Source organism: Eumetopias jubatus, unplaced genomic scaffold, assembly GCF_037043125.1.
Source record: "Eumetopias jubatus isolate StellerSeaLion01/CBP00866 unplaced genomic scaffold, mEumJub1_p1.0 scaffold_4, whole genome shotgun sequence".
Lineage (NCBI taxonomy): Eukaryota > Metazoa > Chordata > Mammalia > Carnivora > Otariidae > Eumetopias > Eumetopias jubatus.
The window spans coordinates 172,555,367-172,574,446 of record NW_028274810.1 but is presented as its reverse complement, the minus strand read 5'-3'; the positions used below and the strand labels follow the sequence as shown (position 1 = coordinate 172,574,446).

The following is a 19,080-nucleotide window of genomic DNA, read 5'->3' as shown; positions in this document are numbered from 1 at the left end:
CACAAGCAAAACTCAACATTATAAATTAAAGATAGCTATACAAGTTTTAGAACTAAATTTGTCATTCATGTCTGCACTTATCTCTGTATAAAGACCTGCAAGGAAACTTACATTTTAAGCAAAAGAACTTTAAAATATCTTTCCAAATATAAAGAATAGGAATATTAATAGTCTAGTTATATTGGGAAAGATTTCTGTTCCAACGTAGATATAACCATCTGCTTGTTAGGGCGGATTTGAAAAAAGAGAAGTATGTTCCAATTTTTGGAAGATATGGGTGTATGTGTTTTGGGGTGATATACTTTGATTCTTTGACCACAGGATAATAATAATGATTTGCCACACGAATCTGTCCTCAACAAAAGAGGTGAGGGGCACCTGGCTGGCTAAGTGAGAGGAACATGGGATTCTTGATCTCTCAGGATCAAGAGTTCGAGCCCCACGTCGGGTGTAGAGATTACCTGAATAATGAAATTTTTGAAAAGATAAAACTCTGCCACAAATATTAGAAGAAACTGTATTTTGAAAAGTAAAATTTTCTGACAATGACCCATTTCAAATGGTTGTTATAGTCAAAAGAATTTTAATTATTCTGCAAGTAACAGCTAAAATTCTAATAATAACAACAAACATTAGCTAATTATTTATTAGGTACCAGGCCCTTTGCTAACTGCTTTATGTGCATGATCTCATTTGATCCTAACAACCCTGACTGAGATTATAATACCCACTTTACAAATGAAGAAATTAAGACTTAGAAGTCACACAGGGAGTAAGTGGTAGAACCAAAATTTGATCTCAGATGTTCTTACTTCAGAATTTTAAACTACTTCTTAATAAGGATAAATAACACAGGTAACATTTAAAAACTTATAATGGCTATTGAGAGATAATTCACATAAAATTCATTTTAAGTGTACAACTGAATGGTTTTCAGTATATTCACAGCATTGTGCAACCATTACCACAATCACTTTTAGAACATTTTCATCACCCTAAAAAGAAATTCAAACCCATTAGCAGTCACTCTCATTTCATCCGCCTACCCTAACTCCCAGCCCTAGGCAATACTGATTTACTCTCTCTAGGTATGCCTATTCTGTGACATTTAATATAAATGGAATAATATATGATCTATTGTGACTGGTTTGTCTCATGCAGCATAATTTTTCAAGGTTCATGCATGATCTAGCATGTACCAATACTGCATTCCTTTTTATTGCCAAATAATACTTCATTGTATCGATGCACTAAATCCTACTTATCCAATCACCAGTTGATGGAAATTTTGTTTTTTTTCCACTTTTGACTATTATGAATAATGCTATTATGACCCATTTGTGTACAAGTTTTGTGTGGACAGGTTTCATTTCTCTTGGGTATACGCCTAAGAGTAGAACTGCTGGGTTGTAACCATGTTAAATCTTTTGAGGAACTGCCAGACTGTTTTCCCAAGTGGCTGCACCATTTCACATTCCCACCACCAGTATGAGGGTTCCAATTTCTCTATATCTCCTTGCCAACAGTTCTTATTATCTGCCTTTTTGATTATAGCTATTCTAGTGAGTGTGAAGTACAATGTCATTGTGGTTTTGATCTGCATTTCTCTGATGGTTAATGATGCTGAGCATCTAAACATCAGTTTATGTACTTAACAGCTATTTGTATACTTTCTTTGGAGAAATGTCTATTCAGATCTTTTGCCCATTTTTTATTCGCATTATTTGCCTTTTTACTGATGAGCTTTTATTTTTAACATTTTATTTATTTATTTATTTGAGAGAGAGAGAGTACACAGCAGGGGAGAGGAGCAGAGGGAGAAGGAGAAGCAAACTCCTCACTGAGCAGGGAGCTGATGCGGGGCTCAATCCCAGGACCCTGGAATCATGCCCTGGGATCATGACCTCAGTTGAAGGCAGACACTTAGCTATCTGAGCACCCAAGTGCCCCCAAGTTCTTTATATTTTAGATACAAATCTGTTATCAGATACATAATTTGCAAAAATTTTCTCATTCTGTGGGCTGTCTTTTCACTTTTTTTTTTTTTAATGAGAGAGAGCAGGGGAGAGACAGAGAATTTTAAGCAGGCTCATCGCCCAGCGCAGAACCTGACATGGGGCTCCATCTCACAACCCTGTGATCATGACCAAGTGAGCCACCCAGGTGCCCATCTTTCCACTTTCTTGATGGTGTCCTTTACAGCATAAAAGTTTGCTTTTTATTTATCTATTTTTTTCTTTTGTTGCTTGTACTTTTGGTGTCATATCTAAGAAGGCTTTGCCAAATCCAAAGGCAAGAATTTTAGGCCTATGTCTTTTTCTAAAAGCTTTCTAGTATTAACTCCTATATCTAGGTGGTGGGTACATTTTGAGCTATTTTTTTTTAAAGATTTTATTTATTTATTTGATAGTGAGAGAGACAGCGAGAGAGGGAACACAAGCAGGGGGAGTGGGAGAGGGAGAAGCAGGCTTCCCGCTGAGCAGGGAGCCCGATACAGGGCTCGATCCCAGGACCCCGGGACCATGACCTGAGCCGAAGGCAGACATTCAACGACTGAGCCACCCAGGCGCCCCTTGAGCTAATTTTTTATTTGGTGTGAGGCAGAAGTCAAAACTTCATTTTTTTGTATGTAAATATCCAGTTGTCCCAGCACCATTTGTTGAAAAAAACAATTCTTTCTCCATTAAACTGTCTTAGCATTACAGCTAACATTTTAAAAATAATTTCAAACCAGAAACATAAAACTATTTAGTAAATAATCAAAAGTCATCCCCACAACCACCCACCACCTATCCCTCCCACACAAAAAACAAATGAGGGAAGTTCATTCAGTTGCATGAAAGACAGTGCATATTTACCCTAATTACTGAGAATGCCATTAATCGATCTAATTAAATACTTTTAAAAATAACTAATTAAATACTTTTAAAAAACTATTAACGGATATCAATAATGTGAAAATGGAAAGTAAAAAGAAAGGGATGCAAAAATAAGGGGGAGGATGCTCAGAGAGAAATTTATAGCTTTAAATGCTTTTATTAGAAAACAAAAATTTATAAGCAATAATTTAAGCTTCTACATAAAGAAACTAGAAAGAAAAGGACAAATTAAACCCAAAGCAAGCAAAAAGAAGGAAAAAATAAATGTAAAAGCAGCAATCAATGAAACTAAAATCAGAAAAACAACAGAGAAAACCTGTGAAACCAAATCCTGTTTCTTTGGAAAAGATCAGTAAAATTGATAGACCATTAGCTGGACTGGTCAGCAAAACAAGCAAAACAAAACAACAGAGAAAACCTGTGAAACCAAATCCTGTTTCTTTGGAAAAGATCAGTAAAATTGATAGACCATTAGCTGGACTGGTCAGCAAAACAAATCGCCCATATCAGAAATGAAGGAGCTACAGACCTTACAGATATTAAATGGACAGTAAGGGAATATTATGAACAATTTTATGCCAATAAAATTGTTAACTTGGATGAAGTGGACAGATTTCTTGAAAGACAAAACAAAGCTTACTCAAGAAAAAACACATAAACTTAAGAGGATTCTATTAAATTAAATTCATAGCTAAAAACTGTCCAGCAAAGATAACTCCAAGCACAGATGGCTTCACTGGTGGATTCTACCAGTTAAGAAAGAAATAACCATATCAAAGTATTACAAAATCTACCAGAAAACAGAAGAGGAGCAAACACTTCCCAACTATATTTTATAAAGCCAACATTACCCTGATTAAGTAGTCATTTTAAGAAAACTACATACCATTATGCCCCATGAATACAGCTGCAAAACACTCAACAAAATATTAGCGATTTGAATCCAGCATGCAAAGTTGGTTCAACATCCAAAAATCAATCAATGTAATTCACCCTACCAATAAACTAAATAGAAAAGCCATAAGATCATTTCAATAGATGCAGGAAGAGAGCACCTGATAAAATTCAACATCCATTCAAAATATAAGCTCTCAGTAAACCATCAATAGAACGGAATGTCCTCAATCTGATAAAGAGCATTTCTGAAAAACCTACCAGATGAATTGCTTTCAGGAACAAGGCAAGGATGTCTGTTCTCACCATACCTATTCAGCAATGAACTTATAGCCACTGCAATAAGGCAAGAGAAATACAAGGCATACTGACTGAAAAGGAAGAAATAAAACTGTCTTTTATTTGCAAAAGACATGATGACCTACACAGACAATCCCACAGAATCTGCTAAAAAAGCTACAAGAATATGTGCATTTAGCAAGGTCACAGGATACAAGGTCAATGTATAAAAACCCATCTTGGGGCGTCTGGGTGGCTCAGTCGGTTGAGCGTCTGCGTTCGGCTCGGGTCATGGTCTCAGAGTCCTGGGATCGAACCCCACACAGGCTCTCCACTCAGTGGCAAGTTTGCTCCTCCCGCTCCCTCTCCCTCTGTGATCTCTCTTGTTCTCGCTCTCTCTCAAATGAATAAATAAAATCTTTAAAAAAAGTTTAAAAACCAATCTTATTTTCTATACACTAGCAAAGAACAAAAGGAGTTGGAATTTTTAAAAAAACATTTATTTATTTGAGAGAGAGAAGGAGCAAGAGAGACAGCGGGGGTGGGGAGGGGCAGAGAGAGAGGGAGAGAAAGAGAGTCCTAAGCAGACTTGGCACTGAGTGCAGAGGCGACATGGGGCTCAATCTCACTATCCTGAGCTGAGATCATGACCTGAGCCAAAGCTAAGAGTCCAATGCTTAACTGACTGCACCACCCAGGTGCCCCAGGAAATTGCAATTTTTAAAAAAGCATCTTTTAGGGGCGCCTGGGTGGCTCAGTTGGTTAAACCGCTGCCTTCAGCTCAGGTCATGATCGCAGGGTCCTGGGATCGAGCCCCACATCGGGCTCCCTGCTCATGCAGGAAGCCTGCTTCTCCCTCTGCCTGCCGCTCCCCCTGCTTGTGCTCTCTCCCTCTCTCTCCCTCGCTATCTCTGTGTGTCAAATAAATAAATATAATCTTTAAAAAAAAAAAAAAGCATCTTTTACAACAGCATTCCCAAACCATGAAATATTTAGGTATAAATCTAACAAAGGATATGTAAGAATTATATACCGAAAATTACAAAATTTTGATGAGGGAAATTAAAGAACACTTAAATAAATGGAGAAATACAATGTTTTCATGAATCAGAAGATTTGATGTTGTAAAAATATCATTTATCCTCAATTTGATCTACAGAGTCAACAAATCACAATAAAAATCCCAGCGGACTTTTTTGTAGAAACTAACAAGCTGATTCTAAAATTTATATGGATAAGCAAAGCACCTAGAATACCCCAAATTTTTTTTTGGAAAAGAATAAAGATGTTTGCAAAACCATGGATGGAGCCAGATAGTATGATGCTAAGCGAAATAAGGTAGAGAACAATGAATACCATTTGATTTTATTTATGTGGAATTTAAGAAATAAAACAAATGGGGGGGAAGCCGGGGGGGGGGGAGGAGAGAGAGAGAGGCAAACCAAGAAACACTTAACTGTAGAGAGTAAACTGAAGGTTACCAGAGAGGAGGTAGGTGGGGGACTGGGTCAAATAGGTGATGGGGATTAAGGAATGCACTTGTGATGAGCACCAAGTGTTGCATGAAAGTGTTGAATCACTATATTGTACACTTGAAACTAATATTACACTGTATGTTAACTAACTGGAATTTAAATAAAAACTTAAAAAAAAGAGTAAAGATGGAAGACTCATACTAACTGATTTCAAGAATTACTATAATGGGGGCGCCTGGGTGGCTCAGTTGGTTAAACTGCTGCCTTCAGCCTCAGGTCATGATCCCAGGGTCCTGGGATCGAGCCCCACATCGGGCTCCCTGCTCATGCAGGAAGTCTGCTTCTCCCTCTGCCTGCCGCTCCCCCTGCTTGTGCTCTCTCCCTCTCTCTCTCTCGCTATCTCTCTGTGTCAAATAAATAAATAAAATCTTAAAAAAAAAAAAAGAATTACTATAATGATACTTTAATCAAGACTAAGTATTGGCGAAAGGAGAGACATAGATCAACAAATCAGAAAACAGTTTCTAAAAATAGACCCACATGTATATAGTCAATTGATTTTTTAAAATAATTTTACTGATGCTATATTTTGCATATAATTCACCCTTTTCAAGTGTATGATCCATGGTCAATTGATTTTTGATGAGGTACTAAAGTAATTCAATGGATAAGGTATACTTCTTTCAATAAACAGTGCTGGAACAATTGGATATCCATACATTAAAAAATGAACCTCAACTCATACCTTGCAACATATAAAAAATCAACTTGAAATAGATCATAAACCTAAATATAAAATCTAAAGCTATAAAACTGCCAGAAGAAAACATAGAAAAAAATTTTTGTCACCTTTGATTAGGCAAGGATGTTTTTGGATAGGGCACAAAAAGTACAAAAGAAAAAACTGTTAAATTGGTTATCAAAATTAGAAATCTCTGATCTTCAGAAGATACTGTTAAGAGAATGAAAAGACAAATTACAAACTGGGAGAAAATATTTGCAAAATACTTACCTGATAAATGATGTGTGCCCAGAATATATAAAGAACTCTCAAAACTCAACTAAAAAGAAGATTCAAACCAATTTAAAAATGAGCAAAAGAAGGAAGAAAATAAGCACATGAGAAGATGCTCAACACCATTAGTTATTAGGGAAATGCAAATTAAAACCACTATGAGGTAATACTATAAACCTATCAAAATAGTTTTAAAAAACAAAAACTGATACTACCAAGTACTGGTAAGGAACAGAGCAACTGGAACTCCAGTACAGTGCTAAGGAATACAAAATGGTCCAGCTACTTTGCAAAATGGTTTGGGAGTTTCTTATAAAGATAAGCATATACTTACCATATGACTCAGCAATCCCACTCCTAAGTATTTATAAAAGGGAAGTGAAACATATGTCCACATACAAAGACCTATACACAAATGTTTATAGTGGCCTTATCCATAGAAGCCCAAAACTGAAAATCACCCAAATGTCCTTCAATTGGTTATAGATTTTCAAAAATGTGATTCATCCATACAATGGAATACTACTCAGCTATATGAGAGAATAAACTAATACATGCAACCAGATAGACGAATCTCAAAAGCATTAAAACAGTAAAACAGAAATGGGCAAATTTTTTTCTGTAATGGAGCAACACAGTAAATACTTTAGGTTTTCAGACCATATAGTCTCTGCCACAACTATTCAATTCTGCCACTGTAGTGTGGCAGAACACATTTTGCTGTGTTCTGAGAAAACTTTATATACACAGGCAGCAGGCCTGATATGGCTGCTGGGCAGTAGTTTGCCAACCCCTGTGCTAAATCAAAGAAACCAGACACAAAAGGTTATATTAATCCATTTACATGGTGATATGAAAAAGACAAACATAAAGAGACAAACAAAATCAGTGGTTGTCAAGGCCTGGGGGGTAGGAGTAAGGGATTGCTTAGGAGCACAAGGCAACTTTTTAGAATGACAGCAATATTCTGTATCTTGATTGTGGTGGTGGCTACATGGCTGCATATGTTTGTCAAAATTCATATACATACAAATGGTGAATTATACTGTATGCAAATTATGTTTCAAGAATTCTGTCTTAGGAAGGAAGGAAGGAGGAAAGGAAGGAAAGTAGGACCAAGGAAGAAAGGAAGGAAACCAGCCAGCCAGCTATTCTTTGGTCCCTGATTCAAATAAACCAAAAGAAAAAAAATTTTTTTTGAGACAATAAAAAAATCACGGAATTGTAAAAACTCACTGGATATTTGGTGATGTTTTAAAAATTATTTTTCATATTTTTAATAAGTGATAATCATACTGTAGTTTTTTTAAAAAGAAAGAGTTCTTACTTTTAGAGATACATAATGAAGTTCTTACAGATGAAATTATATTATGTCTGGGATTTATTTTAAAATAGTCCAGTTGAGGGGAATAGAAATGTACTGATAATTGTTGAAGCTGAGTGGTGGGTAAACAGGGGTTCATTATATTATTCTTGCTACTTTTATGTATGTTTGAACATTTCTACAATAGTCAAGTTGGGTTGGTTTTTTTGAAGAAGGGGAAAAAAAAGTGTGTAAGATAAAAACCATAAATAGTGATTATGCAGTTAATGTCTATGGAGGTCAGGTAGTGAAAAAAATGAAAAAAACGAGAAAAGCCAAAATCATTCACATCAAATCTCTGAAAAAACATGTGAGGTCCAAACACACACTGCTAATCATTCTCTTAAGACCTTAAAACCTGAAGATACAGTTGTATACTTTCAAATATCTTTACAAACAATGCATACCCAATGTGAAGTTAAATGTAAAATGAGTAATTTCTTAAAATTCAGAAAACACTGAGGTATATAATAGTAACAGCCAAAACACAACAACAACAAAAATACTGTATTATCTTGTTCTGGTACATTCACTAGCATTATAACCAAATCTGCTTCTAATTTCTTTCTTTCTTTTTTTTTTTTTTGCTTCTAATTTCACAATTTGTCTTTAGTTACTAAGAAACATATACATAATTTAATGAGAATATAGGAGCAAGGAAATAATAGGAGACTTTTTAGTAATATTATAGCTGAAAACATAGCTGATCATATGAGGATAATAATTCATTTAAACTATGCAAACTGCTAAAGAAGAACATATACCAAAGATTAATGTTGGAAGTAGCTTTAGAATATCTGCCCTTTCTTAATCTTACAATAGCCTAAGTGGAGATATATTATCTAAGAATAAAATCAGATAGTAACTATACCCATGGTTTTCTTCATAATATTGTAGAATACTCCACCCTGCTGGAACAAGTGAGGAAGCCCCTTTGCATAAGACCATACATCTTCTCCTGTAAAATAAAAACAGATATAGTATTGGCAACAAACAAAAGAGTTCAACCCAAGGTTGCTTAATGATTAACCTCGAATAGAGATTGCAAGGCAGATCTCCTAAATGAGTAACACAGCTTGGTATAACATAAAGAGATGATATGGAGTGATGGGACTATGGTAAACTAGAAAATCCATGGCCCATCTAAAGGTGGCAGCCACTGCCACGTGCTGTCATAGAAGAGGGTAGGCCCAATGTTTTAAGACCATATGGCTTTTCAGAAGCCAGAAACCTAGGTTTTTCATGTGAATTCTCCCAATTTTTTAAATGTAGAAACTAATTCAAAAATGTCTTTAAAACTGCATGAGTCAACACTAGGCATATTAAACAAAATATACCTGAAGACTCAATCCAACTCAAAGGAAAGTAGTTCACAACCTTGAACTAGAGCAACAGAGAAGGTTATGGAAAGATACTTATTTTTAACAAGTAAAATACAGAATTGTGTATTCTATATATATATTTTTTAAGTTTTATTTATTTGACAGAGACAGCAAGAGAGGGAACACAAGCAGGGGGAGTGGGAGAGGAAGAGGCAGAGGGAGAAGCAGGCTTCCCACTGAGCAGGGAGCCCGATGCAGGGCTCGATCCCAGGATGCCGAGATCATGACCTGAGCTGAAGGCAGACGCTTAAAAGACTGAGCCACCCAGGTGCCCCTGTGTATTCTATATTATGTTAAAACCAAATAAAAATAGATGGAAGTGTCTAGGGAGAAAAGTAAATAGGCAGACTGAAGGTAAGTAATTAATGTATTGTGTTGTTCCAAAGTTGACTTTCTTAAATAGAAATTTAGGGGAGAAATACCTTGTTGAAGAGATTCAGAACAACCTTTAGAAGTCTACAAAATGCCCACAAGCAAATGACCATTCACAAAAACATTTTTTTAAGAACATCCTTGACAGTGACTATTTCAATAAGAAGTTTCAAATAAAAAAACATAATCACTGTTCAAAAAGTTAATGAAGAATAGAAGGAACATAAAAATTAGTTACTTTTGAGGGTGCCTCAGTGGCACAGTTGGTTAAACGTCTGACTCTTGGTTTCGGCTCAGGTCGTGATCTCAGCATTGTGGCGTCAAGCCCGGCATCAGGCTCCACGTGCTCAACGCGAAACCCTCTTGGGATTCTCGCTTTCCTTCCCCACCCTCTAAAATGAATAAATAATTTTTTTTTTTTTTAAGATTTGTTTGAGAGAGAGAGAGAGAGAGAGAACACAAGCAGGGGGAATGGCAGTCAGAGGGAGAGGGAGAAGCAGGCTCCCCACAGAGCAGGGAGCCCGATGCAGGGCTCAATCCCAGGACCCCGGGATCATGACCTGAGCCAAAGGCAGACACTTAATGGACTGAGCCACCCAGATGCCCCAATAAAAAAATCTTTTTTAAAAAATTAGTTACTTTTGGTTTGTGGAATGATTGTTTTTGTTTCTTTATACTTTCACTATTTTCTAATCTGACACTGTATATATGCTACATTTACAATAAGGACTTTTTTCAGTTAATCTTAACAAAGAAAAGTTAATTTTTATTTTTGAATGGAGGTTACTAATGATGTGGCTTAATCATTACGTACATGCAATCTCTCAGAGCTCTAACCCCTTCCCACATTTATAAACAGGAATATGAATTTGCATGGCAGTTGGTTAAAGTTTAGAGTACTCAGTACATCAGATTAAAGTATGCAAATTTTAAAAGCCTTGGCGCTTAAAGTTTCAGTTTACTAGAACATTTACTTACACACAAACACTTCATTCACTAATGATACAGTATTACCAGAATATGGCTAAATTTAAGGGTGGGCACAAGAATTTAATTTTAAATTTTGAATATTAATAAAAGCCTCCAAAACAGAATGTTAACAACTTACAGTAGAAGTTCAATTGCTGAACTTATCATTAAACTTCATTTGGATAAATTATTTCTATGGCAGGGCGCCTGGGTGGCTCAGTTGGTTAAGCGACTGCCTTTGGCTCAGGTCATGATCCCGGAGTCCCGGGATCGAGTCCCACATCAGGCTCCTGCTCGGCAGGGAGTCTGCCTCTCCCTCTGACCCTCCCCACTCTGATGCCTTGTCTCTCTCATTCCCTCTCTAAATAAATAAATAAAATCTTAAAAAAAAATTTCTATGGCAATAACCTTTCATTTAGTTATTATCAATGTTACCTTAAATGTACTAAGTATTTTATAAAATACTCAGAATATAATTTATTTGAAAAACATACAAAAATTATATAGTAGTGGGGCGCCCCAGTGGCTGTTGGTTAAGCCTATGCCTTCAGCTCAGGTCATATACTTGGGTCCTAGGATGGAGTCCCACATTGGGCTCCCTGCCCAGTGGGGACCCTGCTTCTCCCCTCCCTCTGCCTTCTGTTCCCCTTGCTTGTGTGCTCTCTGTCAAATAAATAACTAAAAATTATATGGTAGCACTTAAGTTTTTTTGGTAAAAGTCTGAATAGGTCTTAAAGTAGTGAATTCTCCAGAACTGTCCACCATTAAAAACTAATTTAAAAAATGACATTTCCTAGTATTTTACATACCTTACTATTCCTTATTTAAGCAGGCAGAACTCTAAGTAAGAACTCTACTGGAGTGTTTATCAACCTTGTTTTCATTCTGTCCCTCTAAGGATCGTTTTTTTAAATTATTCCTAAGGATCCCTTTAAAACATTTTGCTAAGCTGCCTCCTCTGTGGCATTTGAATACTACAGAAATACAGATATACTGCTTATCTGTTTATGTACTGCAGTATATCAGAGCTCTATTCATTAAATAAAGATTTTGTTTACCCTCTCCCTCTCCCAAGAACCAAACTTCACCCCTCTTCAGAGCAGTATTTGGCCTCATTAAGTATGCATGCTCTGTTCCTTTAAGGGAAGGATAAATAAATCGAAACCTCTATTATCTACACAGCTTTGAGAAGGCACTTTACACAGTTTTGTTTTCTCATCACAACTAAGCCCTATTTTACAGAAAAGGAAACAGGGGCGCCTAGGTGGCTCAGTCGTTAAGTGTCTGCCTTCGGCTCAGGTCATGATCCCAGGGTCTTGGGTTCAAGCCCCACATCGGGCTCCCTGCTCCGCGGGAAGCCTGCTTCTCCCTCTCCCACTACCCCCTGCTTGTGTTCCCTCTCTCGCTGTGTCTCTCTCTGTTAAATAAATAAAAATCTTTAAAATAAAAAAAAAATACAGAAAAGGAAACAAAGTTAGAGAGTTTAAGCAATTCTCCCAAGATCAAACAGCTTGTAAGTGGCAGAGGCAGGATTTGAATCCAAAGCTTAAGCCCTCCCTTTCCACTGATATTAAACCTTTACCAGAGGTCAAATTGTGTTACAACAAATATGACAGAACTATCCAGTCTTTTCTTATAGAAATCCCTGGCATTAACAACTGGTTGGGAGGAAAAAATAGGCAAATTATTTCCTTTGGTATACAAATACTTCCACTAAGTCATGTTTGTGGGTAACAGAACCAAGAAAAGAGATTATCTGAGATCAGGAAGGAGGAATTGTGACTCTCTGTACAAGTGCCCCATCAGCATCCTACTGCTCTCCACTGCATTTGCCCCCATCAATCCTACAACTGCCCTGGTTCGGGCCTGTCTCCTGCCTGCAACACTGCCATCACATCCTCAAGGGTCTTCCCTCCAATCTTGTTCTCCTCAAATCCCTCCTTCTTCCGCGTTACACCTTTAATGGTTCCCCAAAACCATACCATAAAGTCCAAGCTCCTTTTTCATGGCAGATAAAGGCACTCAAAGAGTCATCCTTGCATTCTCATCTATCCCACATCTCTCACTGCACCCTAACTTGACTTTTACAAAGCAACACCACCAAACTGGTCTGGTTCCCAAAGGTCAATAATTGCTATATATTCTTTAAAACTCAATTTAGGTGTCACTTCCTCTTGGATTCTTCAGAGTGGCAGGTAGGTAGGTACCTTCCTTGCTACTCTTATGCAGATGAGCGCCACAGTTCTCATCACACTGCAGGTTAATTTACTATACTTTTCTGCTTCCCCTTCTAGACTGGCTTCTCAAAGTCAGGAAAAGGTCAGCGGTCTACCTGACTTTCTATTCCCAGGGCGACACAATGCTGAGGAGATAGTACCACTCTTAACATTCACTGAATGAATGTATATGAATGAACAGTACAAATGAAGTTTTTCCTTTTAACAATGCCCGAAAGAAGTACAGAAAAACTTAAATGGAGCAGCACAATGACAACTGTTCTTCAGTGTTAATATGGATAAAATATAACTAATGGAACCATCTATACCTCTTCATGAATCTAATAAAAAAAAATCACAGCAAAAACGAAGGAAAAGACTTTTAGTTACAAACTTCCAGTTATCAAATAAATAAGCCATGGGGATGTAATGTACAGCATGGTGACTACAGTTAATAATACTGCATTGTATATTTGAAAGTTACTAAGAGAGTAGAACTTACCAAAAAAAGGAAAGAATTATTTTTCTACCATTCCATTAGAAAGCAAACTCTTAGAGAACAGGAATAGCTTGGTAAAGCATCTAGCAAATATTATGTTAACTCATATTTTTGTTAGTCCCCAATTAACTTTATAATTTATGTTTCTTCACAGTAAAAAATAAAATATTTATATTCAGCACATTGTGTGTACATATAAATGTAGAAAAAATGTCTATACCACTATCATCAATAACCTCTGTTCACATTTTGTCTTCCTCAAATCCTTCCTCCTAAAAATCTTCAGTTCGGGCGCCTGGGTGGCTCAGTCGTTAAGCGTCTGCCTTCGGCTCAGGTCATGATCCCAGGGTTCTGGGATCGAGTCCCACATCGGGCTCCCTGCTCAGCAGGAAGCCTGCTTCTCCCTCTCCCACTCCCCCTGCTTGTGTTCCTGCTCTCGCTGTGTCTCTCTGTCAAATAAATAAATAAAATCTTTAAAAAAAAAAATTAAAAAAAAAAAGTCTTCAGTTTTCCTACCTAAACAGTAGTTATATATGGCAGTGGTATTATGGATGGTTTTTCTTTTGGTTTATCTGACTTTTTTCCTCTTTAAGAATTTTTAATTTTTAAAAAGTATATTAAAGTGAACATTTTTTTTAAATATCACATTTTTCTAACTTTTACTACTAATAATAAAATGACGGGTTTAAAAGTCGGCTTAAAAGCTCATCATTCCAATTTTCTAACTGGCTTTTTAAAAAGGCAATTTGAAGTTCCTATTTTGCAATTGATGAAGTGAGCAAATTTTATTTTTTATTTTTATTTTTTTAAAGATTTTATTTATTTATTTAACTGACAGAGAGAGAGAGAGAGACAGCGAGAGAGGGAACACAAGCAGGGGGAGTGGGAGAGGAAGAAGCAGGCTTCCCGCGGAGCGGGGAGCCCAATGCGGGGCTCGATCCCAGGACCCTGGGATCATGACCTGAGCCGAAGGCAGTCGCTTAACCAACTGAGCTACCAGGCGCCCCTGAAGTGAGCAAATTTTAAAATCTAACATCTATATGAAATATATATATATATATGTTTTTAGTGAAGTATAATTGACACACATTACATTAGTTTCAGGTGTACAACACAGCGATTTGACAACTCTATACATTATGCTATGCTCACTACGAGTATAGCTACCACCTGTCACCATACAACACTATTACAATACCACTGACTATATTCCTTATGCTGTACCTTTCATTCCCATGACTTATTCATTCCATAACTAGAAGCCTGTACTTCCCACTCCTCTTCACCCATTTTGCCCACTTCCCTCCACCCCCCACCATCAGTTTGTTTTCTGAATTTATGGGCCTGTTTCTGCTTTTTTGTTTTGTTTTTTAGATTCCACATGTAAATAAAATCATATGGTTTTGTCTTTCTCTGTCTGACTTATTTTACTTAGCATAATACCCTCTAGGTCCATCCATGTTGTCACAAATGGCGAGACCTCATTCTTTTCCTATGGCTGAGTAATAAAATGAACTATCTTTATAAGGTCATCTGGCTGGCTCAGTCGGAAGAGCACCATGACTCTTGATCTTGGGATCCTGAGTTTGAACCCACCATTGGTTGTAGAGATTACTAAATAAATAAACTTAAAAAAGAAAAAAAATATGTATTTTTAAAGACCCCCTCCCCAAAGGGGAGGGGGTCTTTAAAATAGATACCCAAGATACCTAAGATTACCTAAGGTACCTAAAATAGATACCCAAGATACCCAAGATACCTAAAATTAACTCTGAACTCAAGTATCTATCACCATAAAATAAACTGGCCAAAATGTAAATTTAAACTAGGAACATGGGACTATTTCTACTAGAAATAATCCTAAAGCTATTCGTTAGCTGAAAGAATTGTTGCCATCTCTCTACCCTTCCTGCAGATCCTCCCATCTAAAAATGTATCTACCTTATCAATAGTCAAAACCATTTCTAAGAAAGGGATGCCTGTTTCTCTCCTTATACCAAGTTCCTGAAGTGTATCCAGCCCATACAAGTTTTAGCGTCATCATTAACATTAAAAGATGTATTTATCATACATATACCTGCACACAAACCTGTGTGTAACACACACAGTCTGATTTTCTCTGGGAGGTAAAAATGTTAAAGACAACTATCATATTTTACTTTACATACACTTGAATTCTTTGAATATTTAAAAATAATATAATCTTGTAATTGAAAAAATATGAAGGAAAATAAAAGGTGTCAAAGTAGTTGAGTACAGAAAGGAATAGAATCAATGTTTAACTTAATCTTCAAAGTATTATAGTATAAATTCATGTATAACATACATTTATCTTAGGATATATCTATATGCATCTTTCAGGAAGATAAAAGATATATAAAAATCAAACAAGTTTCTCAACTCCTGAAAGGCTGCTAACCTTTATAGTGAAGTGGGGTAAATATCACAAGTAGCTCAATTCTGTTAAAGCAACTCCAAACTGACAGATTCTGTTTTTTTCACAAATCTGTCTTTAACTCTTGAAAAAGAAAATTAACTAGAAACTTAGTGGAATACACTACAAAGAAAAAAGAAATTAGCCTAGTATTTATGATGGCTGTTAGGCCATCTGTCATGCTTACCACAAAGAAAATCCACCAAAAAATGGTCTACAAGAAAACTGAATAATATATTTTGTAATGCGAAAGTCACTCACATATAAATAATGAAGATGACAATCTGCAAAAATTGTTCAATAACCTCCAACTAGTCTGGATAAAGCAGATTTAAATGTGAAATGTTACAGGTAGAACTTATTTCATTTTAAACTCTCATATTCAAAGTGACTAGTTCCATGAATGGTTTATACTAAGCAAAAGACTGATGCATTTGTTGATACAAATAAATAATAATTATAATGCCCTCAGCTGAGATTCTGCAGCTAAGTTTATGGAGGGCAAGGACTATGTCTCATTCATCTTTGTATCTCCAGCACAATCTCTAGCTCACAGCAAAACATTCATTTTGCTGAAAAAATTGCATTCATTCATTCAGCAAGCATTTATTTGGCACCTAATAAGTGCCAGGCCCTGTACTAAGTGATAAAGTATTCATCAGTGAATAAAACAGGCTACCGTCTCTGCCTTTGTGGAGTTTACAATACAGTGGGGTGAGCAAATAAATAAGTAAACCAACAAAGAAGATAATGAAAATTTGTAATAGGGTATGAGAGAAATGAACAGGATACAATGATAGAGGAGACCTACTTAGATTGGTTAGCAAAGGTCTCTCAAACCCTTAGATAATGGTCAGGAAAAAGCCTCTCTAAGAAGGTGGTATTTAAGCCTAAACCTAAATGAGAAGAAGCCAGTTATTCGAACAGCATAAGGCTGGATGCACTCTTTTCTAAACTAAAATATCAGCAGCTTAGCTCATATCTGGTAATTCACAAAGTAATTTCTGCATTTTGAAATTTGCAATTTTCTAAATAAGCTCTGTCGTTTTCCAGCCCTCTCCAAACTAAACATCAATAGTTCTCCAGCACTCTTTACATAAGGTTGTATATGTATGTGTGCGTATATATTTATTCCCAAATTGACATTTTTACCAACACATCACTTTTTATTAAGAATATCTTCTAGGGCGGGGCACCTGAGTGGCTCAGTGGGTTAAGCATTTGCCTTCAGCTCAGGTCATGATCCCAGGGTCCTGAGATCAAGCCCCACACTGGGCTCCTCTGCTCAGCGAGGAGCCTGCTTCTCCCTCTCCCTGCCACTCTGCCTACTTGTGCTTTCCCTCTCTCTGTCAAATAAATAAATAAAATTTTTAATAATAATAAAAAAAGAATATCTTCTAGAGGTGCCTGGGTGGCTCAGGCAGTTGGGTGTCCCAATCTTTATTCAGATTCAGGTCACAGTCTCGGGATCATGGGATCGAGCCTGCATCAGGTTCTGTCCTGGGCATGGAGCCTGCTTGGGATTCTTTCTCCCTCTCCCTCTGCCCCTCCACCACCACTCATGCTTTCTCTCTCTAAACAAAAACAAAACAAAACAAAACAAAACAAACAAAAAGATTATCTTCTACATAATTCAAATACAGTTATAAGAAAATAAGAGAGGTAAAAAACGAATATTTTTAGAGGGACTAATACAGGTCAGGCACTCTCTTAGTACTTTTTACAGCAGAAAATCTCTCAAGTGCTACAGTAAAAAATTAAAAAAAAATAACAAAACACTCTTTTTATGCTCAAATTTGTGTTGGGAATAGATTTAAAGAGATGTGTGGGTTTATAAGGGCAGCAACATAAATGTTGGAGGTAAAGAGGGAAGGGATCATAACAAGACATTATATTGTTGAACTCATTGCAGTCTACAGTCTAGTACTCAGATATTTAGGTCCAGAAACCTCAAACTAAACTCAAAAGGTGACTAATTATAAACCAGAACTATATTTTACTGATTTTCATTATAAAATATATTATTATGCTGACCAGATTTAAAGTACGGATCATAATCTCACTCTTGCCATTTATTTATTTACAAGGGAGAACACAGCCTTCTAAGTGAACTAATCCTCATATGCATTCTCACCTGTACATCAATACTTTTATCAGGAAGTTAAATGAGTGTTCAGAATAGATACCTGATGAATACAGAATCACTAAAGGGATACAGTTCTTTCAGCCAGGCCGTGGTGAGGACTGATGAAATATTCCCACCCTAGAGATTACCTTTCTAGTTACCAGAATTTTCATGAACCCTAGATGATGTATCTTTTCCCTTTGTACAGCAGTGTCTAAACAGTGCCAAATTCTGCTTTTCAACTCTTTTTCAACGTTCAATGCTGACCATCCATTCCATTTCTGCTGACACAGCCTTTCTTTAGACATGTTAATGTCATCTATTTAATGCAATCAAAAACATTTCAAAGTGCCGGCAACCTGCTGGGCACTATACTGGGTACTGAGCATCCAAGTTTAGATAAGAGATGAGCCACATCCTCAAGAGTTCATCCTCTATTGAGGAAGACCTTCTCTTTCCTGTTTTTTACCTGGGAGATTGCTAGTTTTTAAAGTACCTTCTGCATATACCTAATTTTATCCATTCTCTGCCAATGTTATTTAATTTTCAGAGTTCTAGGAGTATTTTATTGTTGCCCTGTGTCCCAACTACAAAGGGTATTTTGTAGAGAAGAAGCAACTGAAAGTATTGGGGAGATAAGCAGCTTGCCTGAATCACTAAGTTAATAAGCAGTGGAGCCAAGATTCAAATTCTAGGTCTTTCTGACTCCAAAGATCACACAATCTTTCATGTAGTCTCTAAGAAACCAGAAACTCTTAAGAGACAGACATACAGTGTGCCTAATACATTTCTTGACATATCCCCCAATTCGATGGCTATGTCTGCCAAAATAAAATCAGCAATATCAAGTTATAAATGTGTACAGAGCTTTTAGATCTCCTATTAATTTCTAGGCCCCCAAATTTAACAAGCCAGGAATAAATAATCTTCATTTTGGTAGGTCAAGGCCCAATTCACTGATATTTACTACTCTTAGAAAAAAGAATCAAAACCCAGATCACTTTTCCAGTTAAAAGCTCTAATCTCAGCAAAAATAAGGCTCTTCTAATATGTAATATAAATTTTAATTCACTTTAAGCCTTAGTAAAGCATATTAAGAGTGATTCTGAAAACAAAGATTAAGCAAATAAAAATAATGTTAAAAGTGCACCATTGGATCATATCTCAAATCATCTAAA

The 19,080-nt window shown here is 36.5% G+C and overlaps 1 protein-coding gene across 6 annotated transcripts in view; it reads right to left on the bottom strand.

Annotated features, from left to right (window-relative positions):
- VCPIP1 (valosin containing protein interacting protein 1) overlaps positions 1-19,080 on the bottom strand; it is a 40,981-nt gene that overhangs the window by 18,201 nt on the left and 3,700 nt on the right. For all 6 annotated transcript variants that reach the window (XR_015768100.1, XM_088022809.1, XM_088022810.1 and 3 more), the window contains exon 2: positions 8,777-8,863. Coding sequence is in view for 5 of the 6 variants with exons in the window: in XM_088022809.1 (XP_087878935.1) it covers positions 8,777-8,863 (87 nt within the window). In the remaining variant the exon portion in view is untranslated. The remainder of the gene's footprint in view (positions 1-8,776; positions 8,864-19,080) is intronic.